This window comes from Copadichromis virginalis, linkage group LG22 (genome assembly GCF_057382275.1).
Source record: "Copadichromis virginalis isolate Kocher_CV1m ecotype Utaka linkage group LG22, C_Virginalis_male_GT1.1, whole genome shotgun sequence".
Taxonomy (NCBI): Eukaryota; Metazoa; Chordata; class Actinopteri; order Cichliformes; family Cichlidae; genus Copadichromis; species Copadichromis virginalis.
Window position 1 is genome coordinate 20,383,478 of NC_140638.1, and position 15,423 is coordinate 20,398,900.

Consider the following 15,423-nt stretch of genomic DNA (forward strand, 5'->3'; position numbering starts at 1 on the left):
CACCACCTCCCCCTCCTGCAACTGGACTCTCATATCTGTGCACGGTCATTTATCTTTGTGATCCTCGGATGGGAAGAAGAAGAGGGAGGGTGGGAGAGATGAGACAATAGGAGGAGTGTTGTTTTTGCTGAGGAGGCCAGACTGTCTTTTCATATACTTCATAGACTTCTGTCAGCCTTGATAGGAGTACTATCTGAGTATGTGTGTGTGCTTGTGTGTAAGTGTTAATGAGTGTGTAGGCTGGCTGCCGGCCTCTATCTCCTGTGTCAAAGTTTCCAGGCCTGGCGGCTCCTCACCTACATGAAAGGCCCAGTAGAGTCTTTATGGAGAACAAACGGCGCTCTGACGCAATTCTCCAGGTTCGGGACATATGCACACACGCGTGCATGCATGCACACACACACACAACCTGTGCCATACATTCACTGGCTCGCTCGCTAATTCAGTCATGCAGACACACCACATCCACAACCCACAATCCACAAATCCCCATCCTTACACACCTCTGTTGGCCAAGTCTAATTAGTTATGTGGTCGGCACTCTGCTCTATCCCAGAGCCCCAAATGGCAGCAGGTCATAAAACCTTAAGTGTTCCACCAGTCAGAGCCGTGCAACTGTGGTCATATATCCTCCCAACACGACTCAGGCAGGGCCGACTTGTATCAAAGCCCATCTCTCACAGGCCTACTGACATCCATGAAATCTCTTTATGGCATTTTCAAAGGCATTTCTGGGAGATTTTTTGTGGCACTTCTGCTTTGCGTCTCTGCTTTTCGTGCTCGCTCAGGTAGGCGAATAGCCCGCGCTCGCGCCACAGTCGCACCGGATCAAGTGTTCAGATCTTCCTCGAGGGATCTGCACACAAACATATTCAAGCATACGCGCACACACTACTAACACCCAAAGTAAACATCACATATGGTTGGTGACCAGTTTCACTGCCATGCTTAGTTTGTTTTCTTTGGCGCAATCCTGTCCTTAGTAACCTTCACAACTACAGATGTCTACAACTACATTTTGCTCAAGGGAGTGGTTTTGTGTGAGAAGCTGTCTAAAATGAAAATTAAAAAAAAAACAATGTATTTTATTTTACAATAAAACAGAAAACAAAATATTTAAACTGAGAAAATGTGCCAATTTAATAAAAAAAAATAAGCTAATTTGATGGCAGCAACATGAGGGGGTAACAAGAGGCTGAAAAAGTACTAAAAAAGGAACAGCTGGAGGAAATCGTATTATGTTTATTGGCACCTGATCAGTAACAAGATTAAGTATAAAAAGAGCATCTTAGAGAGGCAATTATAGAATAATGTTACCCTGGTGTCTCATTGTGTACCATTCATAATATCATACCAAGGTTATGAGAATCTGGAGAAATCTCTGTGCTCAAGGGACAAGCCCAAAAATCAGTATTGGAAGCCTTTGATTTTTGGGTCCTCACACTGCACTGTGTTAAAAATGAAAAACACTGCGCGGGCTCAGAAACACTTCCAAAAATGACTGTCATGGAAAAAATGGACACCACATCCTCTGGATTAAAGAAAACAGGGACCATCCCGCTTCTTATCAGGGCTAACTTTCGTAACTTTTGGTAACTAACTTTGACTAACTTTGGTCTTTCTGATGGTATTGGGGTTCATTACTGCCTTTGGATTTGGCAGCTTGCACATCTGGAAAGGAACCATCAATGCTCAAAGGTTTTAGAGAAACATATAGTCACATACAGATGCTGTCTTTTTCAGTCAAGGCCTTGCAAACATTTAGAGCATCATTAAATAAAAATAGGATAAAGAAGACTCAGGACTGCTGAGCGTTAGCTGATTTTCTTGCTTCAGTGTTTAATGAAGGATGTTCAGTTTTAGAATTCACAGAAAGTATAAAAATGTGTAAGCTTGTTTCTTTTAACCCAAAAAGAACGCAATGACTTGCAAATGATTTGAAGCCATATTTAACTGAAAATGGTTGAGACGCATCACATGTTGCAACCTATATGAACTGAATTTTATGCAACACCTTCCAAAAAGGGTTGGAAAGGGCAAGAAAAGATTTTATTTGAGTGTCTTAGAGCCTGCACAGGGCTCAGTATAATCAGGAGGTAATGGGAGGCTCATAGGCGTCTAGACAGTGTCCAGAGCAGACAGACTATAACTCCTACACCCAAAACAGTGAGAAAAAAAAGCAGGGAAAGGACAACGGGTACATACTGGGAGTTACAGTTAAGATTAAAATGAAGTATGCTGCTATTATGGTGATCTGCAGATACAAAGATAATTAAAAGAAAGAGGCTATAACATATGAGCAGATGAGAATTACAAAACAAGCTGAATTTTAAAATAAATCTTTATCACTCCTTATACCTTTTGTATATAGATTTAAAGAAAAGCAAACATGGAGAGGAGTTATAAGGGGAGGGGTAAGGAGAGGAACACACACAGCATATCATCAGACATTCAGCCCAACCTCCCGAAACCACAGAAAAATAAATAAGCCAAGAGGGGGAAAAAAATTTAGGACTGGAAAAAATGATCTCATGTTTAGTCACGTAGCTTTTCAGGACAATACCCAGGACGCAACTAAATGTTTTATTATTGTATTTTAATGACGACCTTGTCAAACTGCAGATGAGACTGAAGGCACTGCTGGGCAACACTGAGATGGGAGTAAGATGAAAAGAAAGTGAAACCTGGGTGGCCTGTACTGCTGGTGATGCGTGCATTTAGAGCCGGATTCTGGAAAAGCACTTACAGGAAAAGTATGTCCCCTGATCAGTGAGCCATCTTCTGACTCTAATGTGCAAACAAATTTTGATTACAGAAAACTAAAAAATACTGCAGAAAGATAATATAGCTATTAAATCATTGCCACTATGATTATGGTGCGAAAAGAGCAAGGATCAACGCATGCGACAGGTGCAACAGCAACTACCGAACATCTCTTTAATAACAGGATGAAGTCGTGTACATACAGGCTGGAGAGGAGTTTTTCTTTTTTCCCCAAAAACAACAACATAATTATTTGTCTTCTTTCACTTTTATTTTAAGTCTGCATCATGGTGCAAGCACATTTTCAGAAGATGATGTATATTCCCAAGAACTGAGGTAAAACTGGAAATTACCAGCCTTTCCAGTGTGTGTTCTCTCAACTTCCAAGAAATCCCAGGCACTCATATTATTCATACTGAGTAAAAGCATTTCCATCTTTTGAATTTTGCCCAGAGCAGCAAAGTGGTGCATCAGGACCATTCTGTTCAGAGTTTGAATGTTCTCCCTGTGTCTGCCTGGGCTCTCTCTGAGTCCCTCGGCTCCTTCCTGCAGTCCAAAGACAGGCGTGTTAGCTTAATGGGTGATTGTAAACCGGCTCTAGGTGTGAATTTAGTGTGAATGGTTGTCTGTCTTTCTGTGTTAGCACTGTGATAGACTGTCCAGGGCGTATCCTGGAAGAGGCTCCAATCCCTGCCACCCAGATGGATGGATGGATGGATGGATGGATGGATGGATGGATGGATGGATGGATGGATGGACGGATGGAGGGATGGATGATGGATGGATGGACGGACGGACGGACGGATAGACGGATGGATGGATGAATGGATGGACGGATGGATGGATGGACAGACGGACAGATGGATGATGGATGGATGGACAGATGGACAGATGGATGGACGGACGGACGGACGGACGGACGGATGGATGGATGGATGGATGAATGGATGGATGAATGGATGGATGGACGGACGGACGGACGGACGGACGGATGGATGGATGGATGAATGGATGGATGGATGAATGGATGGATGGATGGACGGACCGACGGACCGACGGACGGACGGACGGATGGACGGACGGAAGGATGAATGGATGGATGGATGGATGGATGGATGAATGGACTGACGGACGGACGGACGGACGGACGGACGGATGGATGGATGGATGGATGGATTGATGGATGGATGGAAGGACGGACAGACGGACGGACGGACGGATGGCCGGATGGATGGCGGGACGGACGGACGGACGGACGGACGGACGGATGGACGGATGGACGGACGGATGGATGGATGGATGGATGGATGGATGGATGGATGGATGGATGGACGGACGGATGGATGGATGATATATACTTGCACAAACACATCTTTTAGTGAACTGTCATCATTTGTGATAGACTAGTGACACTGAAAACTTTCCATGCTTTCTTTTATATGCATACATATACTCTTGTAGCAGATGTTCCTTTGAAACACAGACAACATTTCCACTAATGAGGTCAGTGCATGTGCAAATAATCCCCGCGAGTCAAAAGCTCCGGCTAAGTTTCAGACAGTTTTTGTTATTTTTGTACCCACGTGATGGCTTAGAGAGGGGATATCCTTAATATGGTCATTTCAGACACACAGCTTTGCCTGTGAGAACAGCAGTCCCACCAACTCACTGTTCAAACCTTCTGTTTGCTAGGAGCAGCAAATCCACGTGAAGCTGTGCTTCTCAAACGTCTCATCTAATCACTAATAGAAACACTTCAGATAGGATGCAGATGACCAGGAAAACAAATATGGAGTAAAAAACAGTTTAGTGAATATAATATTTTTGAATGGAAAACAAAGAAAAACAAATCTGCAGATATTTTTGTGTTGAGCAAAAGTGCACTTAGAGATAAGCAAAAGGTGGCCTGAACCCCTGCTCCTCCAGTCCACGTGCTGGAAGACCGAACCCCAAATTGGATACATCTCTGTGTGAAAGTTATGTAATGCATCAACAACACAGGAAAAGTAGAGCAGTATCAGAGAAGAGCTATCTGACACTGCATAAAAACACTGAAAAGACTGATGCTGTGTTCCTTGCTAAATGTTAAGGTAGAGTCCTGTGGAAAAAGAAATCACAGGACTGGTCTGCAAACCTCAATGGTGTGAAGTAATGTTGTAAAAAAGAGTGGGCAACAATTCCTTTACAACAATGTGAGAGACTGATAGTCCTACAGAAAATGATTACTTCAAGTTATTGCTTGACATTTTTTCTGCATGATTGTATCTGATGAAACTGGCTGGAAGCCCAGAGGTGCTCATGCAGGTCTGCCTATTATCAATAGTTCCCCTGGGAGATTAAAAATGTTATTTATTTGTGTGAGAGTTACTGGCATTTCTCTTTGGTGCTGTGCATATTTTCAAGCTTGTTCGTCCTACAAAAAAAATCCTAATCTGTGAAACACTCAGAAGTTTTTCTACTAACCTGTTCCACATAAATAATCTTGGTGTAAAGAGGAGAAAACAATGTCTCGAGCTACATACAAACAAACCCAGACAAGGGCAAACCCAGAGTGCCGAAGCACATACTCGTTCTGCTACTATCTACGTTGTCATCATCATCATCATCATCATCAAAGAATAACATCTGTTGCCTAGGAAACTCAGACATCTGAGCACACGGGCTGAAGGTTGAGAATATGACTCTTAAAACAAATGAAACACGGCACCCTAAAAATACACAGTAAAGAGTGGGTGAGAGTAAACACAGACATTACTCAGACAGAACGGGTGTGGGGAGGGCTGGGGAGGGCGAGGGGGGGAGGGGAAAGGTGCTGACATGGGTGAGGGTGGATAGAGGAGTCACGTGGTGAGTGAGCTTGGATTAAAAGAAGGAGGGTTTTTCAGAACAGAGTAACTGAAGGCATGCAGCGGTTTGGCGAATGGAAGGTGTAGATCTGGAGGAGGAGGGGGAGGTATGGGAGGGTGGGGTTAAGAAGATATATTATGTGGTATCAGGGTTTGTCCAAGGCATGAGCCCTATCTTTCACATGGCCACCCAGCTGTCTAAACAGCCCGTGACTGGTTGCTGGCTAAAGGGTCCGGCCAATGGGAGGGGGGAGATGTAGCAGAAGGTGGAGCGAGTGAACAGTTGAGTCAGCTTCAGGATGTGCAGAGAGCCAGAGTGACACAATGAAGACTAGGCACACAGGTCAAGAGTTAAACTCATCTTCCTCACTCCCTCCCTTTCACTTTGACTCTCCTCCCTCTCAGATTTTCAAATTTGAAAATTTGCTTTATTAGTATGTTATGAAATGTTTGGCAGAAACACGATTTGCAGGGTGGGGGAAATTATTCTTTCACACACATGAGTGTAATCCGCACACAAACTGAATAACAACTTTGTGCCTCTGTAAGTAAGAAACGGTGAGTGTCTCAGCATGGATGTGTATTAAATCACCGTTGTGAAAACAAGCAATGAAACAGTTCAGCACAAAAAAACCTGAGAAAGAGACACGGAGAGAGACAGAAAGAAACAGAGCGAGAGAGAGAGAGGTGTCTAGTTTCAGATTTACACTGGTGGTGGTGGGCGAGATTTGGCCATGCTCTTACAGCACACAGAGGACACAGCCAGAGGAGGAGGAGGACAGATTTACATGGTGAGGACAGCTATGGCTGCTCTGGAGCGGCCATAGCTCCAGAGCAGCTCCAGAGCAGCTTAAAAACTAATATATGGAAGCCATCACCGTGTAAAAATACAACCAAGAAATGTCACCCTCAGAAGTGTGACTTGATGAAATGTGTGATTTCTTAACTGACATGAAACAAAGTATGTTCCTTTCAGGGTTCCCTCTTACATTTACTGCAGTATTATGTTGATTTGCGGACCCCTAATCCGTTAGGATTAAGTGTCGAGATGCTCTTTCTGTGGGGGCCGAGCGACTGTTCATTTACTCAGCACAAACGCCGCATTGATTTCACAAATACTTCAAAATGCGTTAATGAAATTCACGGCACAGTTATACAATCGCTGAAAAACCACCTTCTTCGACTGAGCATCCAGACTTTGTGGAAAGGATTTGGTTTAACACTCAGTTTGTATCTACTAAAACGCCGACTATTTACTTCCATAAACATTTAGTCACACCACAAACTATCATTAATTTCACCCTGTGTAACCAGTAATAACAGAGCAGAGCAGGAAATGAACCATTATGAGTGTCTGTGTGAAGGTCTGTCCTGTCTCACACAAAGTTGGGATAAACCCTTGTAGGTGTGTGTGTGTGTGTGTGTGTGTGTGTGTGTGTGTGTGTGTGTGTGTGTGTGTGTGTGTGTGTGTGTGTGTGTGTGTGTGTGTGTGTGTGTGTGCCTCTTTTGGGGTTTTACTCCTTATTTAAGACCAATATTTACAAAGTAGCCCCAGGGTGAGATTACCTCATATTCTCCCGCCCAGCTGTGCTTTCTCAGCGTTTCCACCACAACCAGAGGAATGTCCCATCATGTTTATCTGCGTGCCAGGAAAACACAGAAAGAGAGGAAGAAGAGGCAGCAGAGGGAGATGGAGAAGTATGCTTAGGTTGGAGTGTGTATACATGACAGACACTTGTACATTCACACTCTTGGGTATGGAATAATCACACAAGAATGCATAAAAAACTTTAAATAAAAAAAAACTTGTGAGCATGCTCTTGATGTCAGTGTTAACTCAACCAGGAGGACATTCAACATCCTACTGGAGGATTAGCTGTGTTAATCACACTCTTGGTGTTCTACTTTCATGAGAAAAGTCTAAATGCCCACTATGGATTCAAGGTGGGTAAGGTTAAAGTGAACTTAAAATCTATGACAAATATTTATTTTTTATATTCTGCTAGTAAGATGGGAAATATGTGTAGCAATTTTTTTATAAACATTTTATAAATTTTATAAACAAAATTGGAGTTGCTACAATTCTAACAAGCTTAGAAGTCCATATTTGATACGAACACCTTTATTCTTCAACACAGTCTGAACTCTCTTAGGAAAGCGTCCCTTTAAGTAGTCTTCAGGAATAGTTTTCCAGGCTCCTTGAAGGACCTTCAAAGCTCTTCTTTGGATGTTTGATGCCTTTTTTTATGTTCTCTGTCAAGATGATCGCACACCATCAATAATGTTGAGGTCTGAGCTGTGGGGAGCCTAATCCATGACTAATAGTTTTCCAGTGGGTGTTTTTATTTCCAGGTATGCTTTTACTGTACTGTCAGTGTGTTTAGGATCATTGTCATGATGAAAAATGAAACTATAGCTAGTCAGATGCTTTTGATATGGTATTGCATGGTGGATCAAACCTGATCTCTAAGTGCAACCCCAAACCATGACAGAGCCTCCACTGTGGTTTACAGATGGCTGTAGACACTCCCGTTTGTACCTCTCTCACGACCTCCTCCTGACTTACTGACAAGGATTTGTATAAATAATTTCAAGTTTGTAATCATCACTCCATGAGACCTGTTGTCACTGATTGATAACGTGTCTAATGAGGCTTCAGCAAACAATACTTTCTTAACTGTATGAATTTCAGAAACTGTTCATCTGCTGCTGAAGAAGTTTTAAGCCTGCCACATCTTCTTGTGTTCTTCTTTTGCTCTTTGGGAATCAACTTGTTGCTCAAAAAATACAAATTGTGTTATCTTTGGCATTTCTATGTAGATTCAACTAACGAAATTGGAACAAAGTATGTGTTTTTGCAAGAGACTGCTATTGACAAAGGATACAATTTAAAATTGGCTCTCTGCTATGTTGTCTGTTATGTACAGACACAACACGGATTCTTCCTTGAGTTAGATGCCTTTTATGCTTCAGTGACTCTTAAATCAGTGTTAAATAGTTAAAACAATAAAACACGCAAACAAACATTCATCAGAAAAAGTGGACAGAAGAGAAAATTAGTAGGAATAAAATAGTGAATGTCCAAAGAAAAACTTTGAAAGTCCACTTTAAGAAATCAGAAGAAAGTCTGGCTTCTTGGAAGAAAAATATAAAAAAAGAGGGGCAGCTTGAGGTCTTTCAGACATAATCAGTGCTCAGCGATACTCCTGAGATGCAATTCTGGGATCCAGAATAAAACCAAACTTTCCAAGATGGAAAAAGAAAAGAAAACTAATTAAAGATTAGCTCATTTTCAGATGATTCATAAAACATCTTATGAATGTTAGGCACACTTATGCTTGTCAGCATATGAGTGTGCTGCAAAAACACCGGCAAAGCTGAATTCAGCAACTTTCAGACCAGCGCATTCACTTCCCGACACCACAATAATTCCTGTTGCTAAATATGCACATGCAGGTGACCCTTTCTGCTGGCAATTCATTTATGAGGTAAAAGGTAAAACAGCAAATGGACTGTACTTATATAGCACTTTTCTACTCAGCTGGATCTGAATTTATGCTCTTGGTCTTTGTGGCTGGTTAAGGTAATATCACATTAAGCTGGAAAATTTTAAATGATCAAGAAAAATAAAATAAGGGATTGATGCGCCGTTCAAGTGAACGCTCAGATAATGTCAGTGAAAAACACTCTAAACTCACAGAAGTAGGAGTAGAGTAAAATAATGATTTTACTCTTGGAATTTGGGTTATTGCTGTGAATTTATTTAGGTTAGCTGAATACAGTCTGACAAAAATCATTATTTTTAGATCATAAACACAGCAAGGAGCCTCTGGCTTTAAAGCCTCCATCCTTTTGTCCACCCTTATACCTCCATATCTCCAGGGTTTCTCCTATAACCCTGAGATATTCAAGATATGCTAAGGTAACGTGAATGAGTAAGTATAAAACTGATCTGCAACTTTTAAAATGCCAAAAATGCTGTGATTAAATCAAAGTCATAATGTTATCAATACAGGCCTAAAAGGTGTCTGTATAAGTTACAAACCACAAGTGTGCAGTGCAGTAACCTGATGAGTTTATTGGAATTACCTTGCCTTAAAGTGCATTATTTTCTGAGAGTGCAGTGTTTTAGGCTGAGCAGTGGCTCTCTTGTTGGTCCCTGCAGTGTGGACACTGTCCTGCCATGGGAACGGACAGTTATTTGCTTTAATTTGCAACAGAAAAGCTTGTGGTGTGTAGTGACTGTTAGAGAATGTTCTGTTTGGCCTTCTCCTGGCTGGTTTAAGTGATAAAAGTGTCATTATTTAGCCTCTGAGGCAGAGGAGAGAGTGCAAACAAGACTGCATGACCCTCTGTTAAGAGCCCTCGTTCTTCAGATGCTCATTAAAGGCCTCCAGGAGGACAGTGCATCAACTGGCAGGGCCGTCGAGCTTGCCTTTTTTTAAAAAAAATAAAAGTCTTTCTCATCCCAGTCACCGGTCGACTGACGGCAAAAATGGGCTCAATTAAGAGCAAGAGGGACATGAAAGATGTCGCGCTGTGAGGTGGTATAGGCGACTTATTAAAACAGCAGGAAGAAGCTCTTGGACTTGGGCCCAATAGGATCTAACCCCGTAGCGCACTGACCGGATTTGGAGAAAGTTGGATTTATCTGATTGGGCGCTTTGGATTCTGTGTCTGGTGAACGACTTTAGTCCGTCTGAGCGCTCTGATTGGAGTCAGTTTCTTAACAGAAAAACAAAAGAGAGACTTTCTCTCAAACTGCAGCGCATTGAAGATGGAAATGCAGGGCCGATTTATTGACTCCACGGTGATGAACATTAATGTTATGGAGTATCCCCACAAATATGCTTTAGCACCAAAGCAGCAGGTGGATGCTGCTCCATCCTGTCCAATCAGCCAAAGGCAGTTAAACGAGCCTTCCTGGAGCCGGGAAGCGGAGGACGGTGTGCGCACTGCTCAGGTGGCGATGTGCTCGCCGAGATACTACAGCCGCGGGGCCCGGGGGAACACGAAGGCCAAGCGGAGGAGGATCATCACGGTGGTCCAGCGGCAGGCGGCCAATGTGCGGGAGAGAAAGCGAATGTTCAGTCTGAATGAGGCGTTTGACGAACTAAGGAGAAAAGTTCCTACATTCGCATACGAGAAGAGGCTGTCCCGTATCGAGACGCTGCGTCTGGCCATCGTCTACATCTCCTTCATGATGGACCTGCTGGAGAACACCTGAGACACAACAGCTCAGCTTTATCTATGGCAGACTGAACTAGACTGAAGGCGCCACTCAACCCACCAATGACACGGACATAAATGAGCAGCTGACTTTCCGTGTATGGACCAACAAGAGGGATTCTATTAAGAAATGTCAGATTTTTTTGTGGCTGTAAAAACACATACATCGTTGGAGAAAGCTCACTAGGTCAGTGAGAACCGAGATTTCATTAGTTGCATGTGAATCGATGTTGCTTGAAAATAAAAGTACCGCTATGGTCATGTTTGTGTTCTTTGCCTGGACTGCCACGACAAAGAAAGCAAAGTGAAATTTAATTTTGACTAACCTTACTAAAATTAATAAGACCATAATGTCTGCTTAAATGGACAGTTTACAGCCAGTGTTGGATCAAAACATATTTACACTGTCGCATTTAATAAATCCGTTAAGAGGAGATACACATGAATGTCAGCATCTTATGGTTGTTGTTATACAGCTCTGAAGTGGTGTGGTTTTCAGCACCGTGGAGAGCTACAGAGGCACGCGCCTCACCTGGCCACTTGAAGGGTGTGGCAAAAAAAAAAAAAGCAACTCGAGGTTTTCCTCACTCAGAAAGCGAGAGCACATGAATCATGATTGTTTTCTCCTTGATGGCCAAATATCCTCAAAAGAGTTTAAAAGTGGATCTAAATCACAAATCAAGGGCTCACGGCATGAAGCTGCAGATTATCTTTGTCACTAAGGTGTAAATTGAGTTATTCACGGAGGTGAGATGACGGTAAACTGAGTGACAAAAACACCACCCACACCAGATGCCCTCTTTCAGTCCTGGATTGATGGTAGAGGCAAAGCTGTTTAGCGCTGGGGGACCGTGTCTCCACAAGAGAGCGGGGCTGGGCCCTCTGTGGTCCTCTTGTGTCATCCTTCCTCATCAGAAGTGAGGCTTCTCGGTGGGCCATTCACACCACAGACTACCTCCAAGAAGTTGCCAGGTCTAGTTTCAACCACATGAAGACGTATTTTTAGTTTTTTGACTAGGATATTAGATCACAGCAGGGCAGGCCACGGAGCTGGGTGGTCATGTGTAGGTGTTTCGACTCTGTGTGAGCCAGTGAAGTGCTTTTTTCCTCTCTCCTCGGTCCATCTTTATCACGTCCGGTATTTGCGTTGTGCTCCAGCCGAACACCGCCTTTCAGCGTCCCTGCTGTGAGCACGGATCCGCCCTGAGAGCTCCCTGTGACGGGCCGTCTTTTAAACCTGAGCCGCGGTGCCGAGATCCCTGCGGGAGTCAAACCCTTTAAGTGCATACCTCAACCGCGAGGCCGTTGACGGCAAAATAAACACACAGGTCTACTAGAGCAGCGACCTCCTGCTGTGACAGCCTCATGTGTTTTTCAGTGGGCCTGATCGCTGCTCCCTTGTCAAACGCCTGCACAGAAACACTTTAATGTTTAAAACTAGAGGAAGAGTTCTGTTCTGTGTCATTGGCTTTGAATTGTTTTCAGCAAGAGGGGGAAAGCATGAAATTTCCACACACGATGACACAGCGGTAAAACTGCTGGGCGATTTCCATTTGTAAGTTTTATTGTCAGTGACGCAAACAGTGGATAGTCTGAGCAGCAAATTTGGAAAAACAACAAAACCTGCTATTCACACTTTAAAAAAACGAGCCTGAAACTAAATAATAAATAACACAAGAAAACAACAACAACAGGTCTTTATTTAACACTGAGCAAAAAAAAAGAGCCTGGACATTTAATGAGGTCTGCTCTAATTCAATGTAAAAAAAAAATAAATAAAAAGTAAATAAAAAAAAAAAATAATAATAATAATTATTATTCTTATAACTCCGCATCTGTAATAAATGCGGTGTGTGTGTGTGTGTGTGGGGGGGGGGGGGGGGGGGGTGGCATTGTGCTTTTGGGGAAGAAATAATTTGGGGTGGAGCAGAGACAAATAATTTATCTCTATGACAGGTCTTACAGTGCTTGCACAATGATCCAATAGCAAACACTGCCCCCACTACATCCTTCCAGTCTCGAATAAAAAACACTCCATCTCTTAATTCCTAATATTATAGCAAGAACTCTCTTTTTCTGCGGTATTATGTTACAGCCCTCCCCACCCAATCACAGCAAGCCCCAAAATCCTCCTGCCTGCTCCCCGTTATAAGAACTCGGGTCGTCCCAGTCTGGCAGACACCTCTCCCATTCTGTGGCGCACGAGATTTACCGTAATACCAGCTCACACACGCTCCTGTTACCTCTCGTGTTTGTTGATGTTGTGACCGCTTCAGTGGATTTGAGTCAGGGATTCGTGACTCTCTGACAGGACACAGAAAACCTTTCTGAAAAGACAATGCGGGAAGACGACTCCTCCCCAATGGATAGCGCTGGTAACAGTGAGGAGGAGACCGACCGACAGCTGCCGCGGAGAGGCGCGAGGAAGAGGCGGACGGCGCGGAGGAGCACGGACGAAGAGGAGGAAGCGGACGTGGAGAGCCCCGGTCCGGTGAAAAAGAAATGCAGGAAGAGCGGAGACGGAGGAGGAGGCAGCACCGGGAGCGGCGGCAGCGAGGCCAGCAGTAGCCCAGCGCGCTCATTTGACGACCTGCAGACGCAGCGCGTGATGGCCAACATCCGCGAGCGCCAAAGGACGCAGTCCCTCAACGAGGCATTCACGTCGTTACGTAAGATCATTCCCACCCTGCCGTCGGACAAACTCAGCAAGATCCAGACCCTGAAGCTGGCAGCGCGGTACATCGACTTCCTTTGCCAAGTTCTACAAAGCGACGAGCTGGACGCGCGAGGGACCAGCTGCAACTACGTGGCGCACGAGCGCCTGAGCTATGCGTTCTCAGTCTGGAGGATGGGGGGCGCGTGGTCCTTGTCGACTACGTCCCACTAGAAGGGCTGCTCTTGGTGGCACAGTACGGTAGGTTGAGCTCCTTTCACTTTTCATCCAGCAGGAACTCGAGCCGTGCCAAAATGTTCCGGTTATGCGCATTTTACGCACAGGCCCAAGATAAACAAACTAATGTATAATCCTCCAGTAGGTCGCTGTAGTTTTTCTGTCTCACTCTTTTAAACTTCCTCTAATATTAATTAGGCTTGATTAATTTCATTATGAAAGAGATGTCAACTACAACTTTATGCGCCAACAGACCAGAGTTATCGCTGTAAACATGGCATTCTCATATCATATTATAGCTACAAAGAAATAGACATAGCATTTCTTCCACGAAATCCAAGCTTCATGTTTATTTTCTTCACCTAAGCCCACAACCAGGTTTTGTCATTTACATACATGGCCAACACGCACCAACATCTTGTTTTCACTTGTTTTAACCAGAGTATTTCTTTCACAGATTACTCAGACTGAGGAACCAGTGGATCAGACAGACTAAAATAGGCCAAACACACCTGGGCCCCAGTCTCGGCTGCTGTGCTTCAGGCCTCAGAGGAAAGCAGCTTTTTTCATATTTCCCTTTGCACGGACTGAAATGTTTGCAAGGGAGCACTTAGGACAGACAGGACGGATATGAAGAAAGAAAGACCACTGCGACTATGAATGTTGTAAAGAAAAAAAACTGACAAACGGCTCCGTTTTGAAACAGGAGAGAAAGATGACAGACCACATTCCCTGTGACACCGCATCACAGAAAATGAAGTATTTTGTATTTATTTTTCTACACAGGTCGGAAACGTCTTCCTCCCCCTATTTCAAATAACGGTTATTTATTTTTGCAGTATCACAGAATTCCAAATGGACCTAGAGTCTTTGCATTTTGAGTGTTGTAAATATTTGGTAATATCTTAAATAAAATTATGAAAGTATTGTATATTCTTCTGGTCTGGATATTCCTTGAAGGTCTAACTAGAGGCTGCGTCAAATAAATTTCATGCCCATCAGCTGAATTTAGAAGCCTCTGTTTTTACACAGAAGAATAAATGTCACTTTTTTAAAGAAATGTTTTTTATTTATTTATTTTTTTTGTTAGGGGAAACATATTCAATTTTCATGGTCTTTGTACTTTGAGTCTTTGTAGAGAGCTTATTTTCTTGCTTGATGTTGAATCCCCATGTAACCAAACTACAGTGGAGCGGGGCAAAAGAAAACATCTCATTCCAGTGGTTTATTTCGTAGTGATTTCTTGAGCTTGGGGATCTGGGAAAGCCATAATTAGCCAATGGTCTGTTTGAACAAGGTGAATCTGGAGCTGTGGGGGGCATGCATGATATTCCCAGATGTCCACTGAGCTGCAGGTCAGCATGGGAGTCTCCTGCAGGTGCTGCAGCAGTTATACCCAGAGAGGCTTGACAGATTGATGGGGTGGAGAGAAGTGAAAATGCAAACAGAATAGGCTGGATGGAATTTACAAATACCAACAAGTTATAGTCCACATAAAACACATTGGATTATCAGAGTATTTCTTCTTAACAACAAAACAGCTGATAAAATTGGCCCAAACTGTAAACGGGATTAATTAATAAAACTCCATGTAGCTGTTAAATAACAAAAGCCAAAAAACAAACAAACAAATTGCAAATTATGTGAAAAGGAATAATCGTGGGTTTTTTAAATTATTTTTATTATATTTTTTGG

At 43.2% G+C, this 15,423-nt stretch overlaps 2 protein-coding genes across 2 annotated transcripts; both read left to right on the forward strand.

The window, feature by feature from the left end:
- Nucleotides 1–9,853: 9,853 nt before the first annotated feature.
- Nucleotides 9,854–11,085, forward strand: LOC146683277 (protein Fer3-like). Its single transcript, XM_085446395.1, has one exon. The coding sequence runs from the start codon at nt 10,387–10,389 to the stop codon at nt 10,834–10,836; it is 450 nt and encodes a 149-aa protein (XP_085302521.1). The 5' UTR covers nt 9,854–10,386; the 3' UTR covers nt 10,837–11,085.
- A 1,832-nt stretch (nt 11,086–12,917) lies between these two features.
- Nucleotides 12,918–14,723, forward strand: twist1a (twist family bHLH transcription factor 1a). The gene is made up of 2 exons (XM_085445646.1): nt 12,918–13,752; nt 14,186–14,723. The coding sequence occupies exon 1, from the start codon at nt 13,177–13,179 to the stop codon at nt 13,723–13,725; it is 549 nt and encodes a 182-aa protein (XP_085301772.1). The 5' UTR covers nt 12,918–13,176; the 3' UTR covers nt 13,726–13,752; nt 14,186–14,723.
- Nucleotides 14,724–15,423: the final 700 nt, after the last annotated feature.